This window comes from Nannospalax galili, unplaced genomic scaffold, assembly GCF_000622305.1.
Source record: "Nannospalax galili isolate Female #2095 unplaced genomic scaffold, S.galili_v1.0 scaffold610, whole genome shotgun sequence".
Lineage (NCBI taxonomy): Eukaryota > Metazoa > Chordata > Mammalia > Rodentia > Spalacidae > Nannospalax > Nannospalax galili.
In genome coordinates this window covers 462,251-471,023 of record NW_008329141.1, presented here as the reverse complement: position 1 = coordinate 471,023, position 8,773 = coordinate 462,251, and the positions used below count along the sequence as shown (strand labels likewise).

Genomic DNA, 8,773 nt, shown 5'->3' with positions numbered 1-8,773 from the left:
TAATGCAATTGACCCTAAGATGTTTGCACATGTGTTTCTAATCTCTATATACTGATTATTACTAGTCAGTTGGTTACTTTCTGAGCTCCTTGGCATCTGAGCATGGATATAAAGTCGTCAGGTAGATTTCAATGGTAATGTTTTTCACATCTACTAATTATTAAGGGGCAAATTTTTATGCTTTGAAGAATTATTATTTTTTTTAATTTCAACTACTTTTTTGTGCCCCCTCAACCTTCTTGACTACAAACCAACTTTATTTTTAAAATATTTTTACATTTTTTAATTTGTGAGTACATGCGTATATTTGCACACAGCATATGCAGTCCACAGTGCACATATAGAGGTCAGAGAACAACTTGTGGGAGTCAGTTCTCTCCTTCCATGATATGGGATCTGGGGATTGAACTCGGGTCATCAGACTTGGTGCCAAGCACCTTTATACACTGAGTTATTTCACTAGTCCCTACTTTTTTTTCAATTCCTATGATTAATCAGAGGTTTCTGAAATTTTTACTTGATGCTTGGGTGAAATTTTTTAAAAGGAGAAGAGGAGGAAGAGGAAGAGGCTGGGAAGAGGGGAGTCTTTTATCCTACACGCCTTCTCTCTCTTTCCCTCATCACATGCACCATCTGTTCTTCCTATCTGAGGTCTCTGTCTTGTTTAGGCATTTTTGTGAGGGAGGAATGTTGTTATTTTACAATTCTTAGACTCCAGCCCAGGTCCTCGCTCATGCTAAGCAAGCACTTCTCCACTGTGGGTCTTAATGAAGCCTCTTTCAACTCAGTGGGTGCTGAGCTATGGTTTGTGATTTAATATTTCTAGCAAATAGATGAAAAACTGTCTGGCTGATTGAGTGTCACTGTTGAAGTACAAATTTCTATGTGCTTTGTAAAATCAACTGTGCCCAGGAGCTTCACTGCTGAAGTGAATTTGCCCTTAGGTGAAAACATCTCAGTCCTTACTCTTAACCTGGTATCTGAATTGTTTTTTAAGCCAACAAAAATTATTTTCTAGTTCTTAAAAACACTCTGACATAAATGGGTAGGGAAATGGGTCCAAATGCATAGGAAATTTTAAGTTGCATATCATTACTCAATTATCTTACATATTATAATAAGAGCTACCTATGGAAACTTGACCAAATTATAATGATTCTTTGAAATAAAGACAGGAAACCAAATAGTCCCATGATTTGAAGAAAAATGATAACATTTTAGTAAAGCGTACTACATCCTGTCTTGAATATATGTAAATGATGCATATCTAAAGATATGTATGTTTGCTGTGTCTAAAAGGGGAAGTACACTTTGGAGGCCAGGAACATTTTTATGTGGAAATTCAAAGTATACGGGTGGTACCCAGAGCAGAGGATAAAGAAATGGACATATATGTGTCAAGCCAGGATGAAGCATTTACACAGGTAAGTGTCTCTCTTGGATCACAGCTATGGTACTTCTAAATGAAATATTGTCATCTTTCTGAGTTATACCTACGAAACCAAGGTCCTAAGATAACATTTAGACAAAAGTTGAATGAATATCAAGCTAGAGGTAAACCAGACCCCAATTTTTTTACTAATTTGCCCTAGTCTTCTACAAAGCTTACCTCCCTTCATCTCAAATTATGACTGTCTCCTACTTCATTAGACAAAATAATAAATGAGGCTATCAATTATGAATGTTACCAGTCTCAGTTTTTCCTGACCCATCCTTCCTCCAGCCTGCAGGCAAGTGGTCCTACCTCCTCTTCAGTGCCAAGCTTTACATCTCCACCTTTGGCCCCATTTGCTCCCACATTTACCTCTCCTGTGTTCTGTTCTAACTCCTCACTGTCCATTCTGACCAGTACATAAAAGTGAGTCTGCCCCTTCTCTCCCTCTCTCTCTCTCTCTCTCTCTCTCTCTCCTCTCTCTCCTTCTCTCTCTCTCCCTCTCTCATGCGCACGCGTGTTTGTGTGTGTGTGTGTGTGTGTGTGTGTTCATATGGGTATTCATGCACGTTTGCATGTGTGTGTGGAGGTCAGAGGTCAGCTTCAGGCATTGTTCCTCCGATGTTGTCCATCTGGTCTCTCACCGACTGGCTGGACACCAGACCCTAGAGATCCACCTGTCTCCACTTCCCCAGCGATGGGATTACAAGTGTATACCACCACACCTGGCTTTTTTTTACACAAGTTCTGGAGACTGAACTCAGACCCTTGTTTGTGCAGCAAGCACTTTAGTGACTGAGCCATCTCCCTAGCCCAAGTTTGCCCCATTCTTAAAAGTGACCCTCTAAGTGTAGTGTAGTACCACACACCTATAATCCCAGCACTTGGGGGGCTAAGGCAGAAAAATTCTAACTTTGAGATCAGCCTGAGCCGTACAGTGAGTTCAAAGCTAGCCTAAGCTAAATATCAAGACTCTGTCTCAAAAAAAGTGCCCCTTGACTGTGTTTCACCTGGTGGCTCTTGCTTCTGTCTCTCCTTCCCTTCTGAGACACGCTGTAAAACGCTTGCTCGCACTTCCCACTATATATGCCTCAGTTCACAGTTTCTGCAGTTGCCAGTTGTTGCTGCTCCTCAAATCTAAAGGACGCTGTCCTCTCCTTCCTGGACATCTCTGCTCTGCGCCCCTGCCCCCCCAGATGATTTGTTTCTTCACAATCCTTTGCTACTTTCTTCTTCTGCTGAGTGACAGGACCTTTTCAAACTAAAACCTTACAAGGCAGGAGAGATGACTCTGCGGCTAAGAGCACTGGCTGCTCTTACAGAGGACCCTGATCTGATTCCCAGCACCCACGTGGCAGCTAACAACCATCTGTAACTCCAGTTCCAGGGGATGTGAAGCCCTCTTCTGACCCCTGTGGGCATTGTATGACATGGGTATACTTACATACATGCAGAAAATACACTCATACACATAAAATAAAAACAATAATAAAATACTTTTTAAAAACTTTACATAATGAAATCTAAGAAGGAAATGAAATGGCTGTGTGTATTTATATAAACACATATGTATCCATGAATTCCTATAATAGTCTCCCTTATAGTTACAACATAATCATTCTTCAGAAATTTAGTATTGATCAACAGTATTTGATAAATGAACCATATTCAAATTTCCCGAGTGGCTCAGTGATATCCTGGATTTTATATTTTTTGTTGTGCTTTTTTTTTTTTCTGATCTAGGACCAAGTCCAGGATCATGCATTACTTGTCACTTTAATATTATTTGACTTAAATCCAGTGGCAGTACACAGAGTGCCAAGTTCTAATTTCCTTGGGTTAATGTTTTGTGGTAATAGCAATTTTACATGTAGCTGGGGTTGTTTGTTTCTGTTTATATTCAAGTTTAGAGAATTGTAGAGGATTTGTCTTTATTTATTTTTACATAAGGTCTCCTGTTCTTCACCAGTGTCCTTGTGTGTCAGAAGTGTAATATACCATCTCTTGCCAACCTACCTGCCATAGATTATCTAGGTGTGAACCCTTAAAAGACAGGCTTTGAGCTCAGACTGGGGATGTTTACTTCCATCTCTGCTCCCTGAGTCTGGCCATGGCATGTGGATAGCCCATGGGAGTCACATTGCCCCAGACAGAAATCACTCAGCTAACTCTTTACGGTTAGGTGGTCCAAATATCATATGCACATTATAATCAGGAGTTTTTTGAAGGTAGATGTTGTGTCCTCTTCCCAGATGATATGAACCAAATCCCTGGCTTTGAGATCCCCAAATCCCACTCAGCTATTCTTTAAAGTATCATCTTATGGGGAGATGCTTCTCAGGTTTGCAAGCCTTCAGCATGAGATCATCAATGTGCTGCCCAAATCAAGTATCTGTGGATCACATTCTATGAAGGGATGATTTTTTTTCTCAAATGAATCAAGAATTAGTTATGCATTCATAAGCTTTTAGAATTTTATAGAACTTAAAAGTAATATAGATAATAGAATTATAATCACATTTGGTGGTAGTTTGATATTAATTTTTAATTTATTCCTCATCTAAGATGAGGGCCTCAAGCTGTCCTTCTTTTATGCCCTGATTCTACCATATTTCTGTGTTTCTAGTGTCTTTTCTTACTCCTGCACAGCTCCATAGGCATCACATCTTTGCTTTCTGGCCCTTCTCAAACTGCATAGATTATCCTGACCCACGCAGACGATGGTCTGTTATCATCATGTTTCCACAGCGGTGCCCCCATCGCTCTCAGCCCAGGATGTCTCCTGCTGTGGTGTGCCTGTGGCTTCCCTTCCAGCCACCCTCAGCCCTACTTCCTACCTTTCTATCCCACAGGTGAGAGCTGTTTGCAGCACGCTGTGCTGGTGGCCATACTCTTCCACCCAGCGAGGCAGGAGGAATCATTTCATGATTGATGTCTGACTTAAGCATGGATCCTCTGCTGAGCAGAAGCACAGATCATATAAAGCATGGGAGCTGTTGTTTTTGAAATGTCTGTCCTCCCTGGCTGTTGCAGGGCTCACCATAGCCACTTCTCACCTACTATAGCCAGTCATTACCAGCTTCCCTGTGGTCTACCCGCTTCCACTTCAGGCCCTCCCCTGGTTTATGGCAGGCCCAGATTTACCTTCATGTCACTTGGACTGCCGATCAGCTCTGCTTGCCTGACTTGGGATCCTGTTTATTATTTCCTTCTGTATAGCTTCTTCTATCTTTTCTGCCAGCTCATGCATACAGGATATTAATTCTCAGAGCTAAGTGGGGGACAGTCTCCAGGATCCTTTCCAGGCCTGTAGGGGCTGCTGAGCAGAGCAGAATGGGGAGCTTGGTGTGGTTATTTTGCAATGTGATCTATCATTAATTAATTTTGTAAAATAATACCAATGTATCCTTTTAACTGGAATGTACCAAAATCTGTAGTGTTTTCTGCAGTCAGTCTCCAAAATAGATAAAAAAATATATTCTTATTATGAGAAATGGAAAAATGATACAAAATTTCTTCTTGCTAACCATGTGTGTTCTACGTTGTCTTCTTGGGGGCCTGTGACCAACCCCTAATTCACAGGAAATGGCGGCTCACACCTTAGGCATCCCAAAGAATAGGATCAATTGCCATGTGAAAAGAGTTGGTGGAGCCTTCGGAGGGAAATCAAGCAAGCCTGGGCTCCTGGCAGCCATGGCAGCCCAGAAGTAAGTGACTCTATACGCCATACTCACATGGATGTGTTCCAAAACTCCCAAAACCTTTCTAAGAGACACCCAGAATGTAAGCCAAGGGACTGCTGGCCTATTCGGGCCCAATTACCAAGGGTCACTACAGGGACATAGGATCAGCTCACCTGTCTTCCTGCCTTCAGGCCAAGTCAGCAGTAGCCTGAAGTGAATTTTGATCTCACTCTCCTGTGTTTTCAACTCAAAGACCATCTCGCCTCTCAAATGCCAAGGAAATAAGAATAAGTGAAGCAGACAATTTGATTAGTCCACAATATTCATTGAGACATAGGCAAAAGTCCACAGAGTTAGAAGGTAGAACAGGAGGAAAACAAGAATACGTAGATATTAGCCGTGGCTGATTTATCACTTCTTAAAGAAGAAGACACCTGATAACACATTAAAAATTTAGTGTGTTTAGAAGAACATGGAAAACTGCTGACAGCTGTACTTTCTGGAAGAGCTATGTGGCTGGGTACTGCAGCAAGAGACATATTTTTCAGGGTTCCCTTTTAGATTTTTTGAATAATGTCACATGTATATAACCTATTCAAAAATTAAATTTTTATAGCTGTTATTGATGCACACAGCCAGGAAAGAATGCTGACATAATACTGAAAGGGCCCAATTTCAAATCCCACAGAAGCATCTAGGGAGAGTAATCAAGTTCATGAGCCATCACACATACAAACACACAATGTTCTAGAAAAGGACACAATTACAAAAATATGAGGTGTATGCCCAATGTTAGTAATCCCAACCATATCTAGGAAGACTGGGATGGTAAGAGCATTACAAATGAGGAATTTTTAAGGGAGTTATTGAAAGAAGGGAACTGAGACTGGTATGCTGGTAGGATGCCACCAGATGCCCATAATTTTAAAAATTAGTATTATTTTATTATTCTGCATATATGATGGTTATGTGGTTGTGTACATACCACCACACATGCGTGGAAGTCGATTCCCCCCTTCCATCTTGTGAGTTCTGGGGATTGGACTGGGGCTGCCAGGCTGGCTCACAGCACCTTTACCTGATGAGCCACCTCACCAGCCCCATTTATGAGATTTCTTAGAAGGTAGCACCTAATACTCTTCTGGAAAGGGGTATGGGACATAGACTGAAGGTATAAATGGACACAGAAGACTCTAGAATTTTGACTGTAGTCATCTGAATGTAACAAAATAATGAAGACTCGGATAAGGGGGCACTTGTTAAAAAGAAGATTAAATCCTAGACATTTTGTATAAAAACTAAATGACATGATTTAACATGAATTGTATTTGGATGAAGAATATGAGAAATTAATACATAAAACCAAATTTGCAGAATAACCAATGCCACTAAAATAAATAATGAGGCCATGAAATATAAGAATATAGAAGTCACAGAAATCTCAGTCTTCAGAGGGTTTTACACTTTCTAGTTGACTCTGAGGAGAAAATATAACTCATAGCTATTGACCATTTTTAAGAATTCTGAGGCAGGCCCAAAATAGCCACAGAAATGCCCTGCCGTGGCTCTTAGAAAGATCCATGTAAAAGGAAGCTTCCCAACAGCCATCTATCATGAAACAGCAAGAAACCCATAGCTTACTCTCCTTCCTGGGAGTAACTGTGTTCTCATATGGTGAATGGAATGACATGATTACTGGAAAACGCCACAAACCTGAACTCAAATCTCAAATCAGAATGCTGATTCGCTTTCTTTCTCTCTAGGACTGGCTGCCCAATCCGTTTTGTTCTTGAGTGTGGGGACGACATGTTGATAACTGGAGGGCGGCACCCACTACTAGGGAGATACAAGGTAAGTGCACAGCAAAGTCACCACACACATACCAGTCCAGGGACCTGCTGGCTCTCAGTTCCAGGTCTGCAGAGCTCTATGTTTACCCACACGTTACTGCACTCTACCTTCTTATGAAGCATCAGTATTGCCCAGTGTGACAGCTGAGTCCCTGCACGCAAGCAAAAAGGAAATATTAATCTGGAAAATGGGAGAAAAGTCAAAAGTGAGCAGACACTGGCATTCGCAGGTCTCTCCATTTCTGGGATGTCTGGGATATAATTATTTTAGGATTTAGAGTTGGAGCTTGATTCATCCTGTGAATCCATGACTCTAGTTAGAAATACTTCTCTTGCTGAAAGTTGTTTTCTAACAACTGCAGCCTGGTAAAATAGATAGACTTGTATCTAGAAGGAAGCAGAACTGCTACTAAGAAGCAAGCAATAAACTTAGCTTTACACTGCTCCAAAGGTAAACCCACGGTCTTCCGTCCCTAGGAGAGGAGCTTCAGTTCCCACACAAGGCTTGTAAACTCCAGCTGAAAGCAGGGTAGTCCCTCCTCCATGCAAGGTAGTCCCTCACTCCACACAGGGTAGTCCCTCACTCCACTGTGGATCAGACGCAGACCCTTGCTCAGCTGGCACATTTTCTAGGAAACTTCTACAGCTGAACCCTGAATCCCCACAGTTATTTCCCTCTGCAATGTTCTTACACAGCATTTCCTGTGTGCTGGGTACCTCCTCCCCATTCCCTCCTTGGTAATGGGTCCAGACTTCTAGCTTGAGCATCTCAATCTGAACTGACTGATGACAAAGCCCATCTCCAGATCAGACCACTGACTCCTTGCATTTCTATTTTCTTAGCATCTAGCACATAAAAGATGCTTCATAAATAAGTGTTGTAATGAAGTGTGTGGTAGCCAACACTGTATAAAGGAGTTGGAAATCAGGCAGGTAAATGAGCCTGCTTTCCTTGGAGTGACCGATCATTCAATAAATACCCATTCAAGATCCTTTCATAAGGTCTATGAGAGAGAATCGGTCCAGTCACCCAGAACATGAGGGGACTGAGAACTCAGTCCACTGGAATGCTCCTTTCTAGTTTTAAACCTTCTCCTCCCCAGCCCTTGAAGCTAACTGTACTGTAAAATATCACCAAAATGGAATATTTACATATTTATGTAATACTGCAATAAAAGCTGCTTGTTTTATGGAAAACCAAAAGTAATGGAAGAAACTAAGTATGTATAGGCTGAAGAATGAAAGAGCTGAGGTGCAAGGATGAATGCTCTGAGGGGACAAAAAGCACTCCAGGGAGAGAGGGCTACCTGCCCAGGTGGATGCCTAAAACAATTCAGAGCTGGTCAATCCAGGCAGAATCCCTGCCCCTCTTGTGCCTTTCTTGCAGTCTGTAAGCTGGGCTCACTAGACATTGGATTCTCCCATCTGACTGCTGCTGGGACCACCTTAGGTCTCCAGCATGGACCCTGACTGCCACTCATCTTCAGCCTACCAATGCCTAATTGGGTAACAAGATCCATCCCAGCTAGGATGCTTCCCCCTGCTCAAGTTCCTGAAAAACTATGCAAGGAAGAAGAGCCATTCCCTGTGGATGCAAGGATAGGGCAGCTTTCCATACCCACAGGAACTGGCTAGCTGTGGGACAAACTGCTGTCTCCTTCCTGCTTTCTTGTGGGCTAAAAGGAAGGATGCTCTATGCCAGCTTTCAACTGTCTTACTATATCCTATAGAATACATGCCATGATGGAACCCAGGAGAAAGAGAAAAAACTATCAGTGTATCCCATGTAGTAGTCTCTCTCTCTCTCT

General features: G+C 41.9%; 1 protein-coding gene across 1 annotated transcript in view; it reads left to right on the top strand.

Annotated features, from left to right (window-relative positions):
* Positions 1–8,773, top strand: part of LOC103734384 (aldehyde oxidase 3-like) — a 104,714-nt gene that overhangs the window by 51,050 nt on the left and 44,891 nt on the right. The window contains 3 exon segments of the mRNA XM_029563514.1: positions 1,300–1,424; positions 5,015–5,139; positions 6,879–6,966. Of these exon segments, the coding sequence (XP_029419374.1) occupies positions 1,300–1,424; positions 5,015–5,139; positions 6,879–6,966 (338 nt within the window).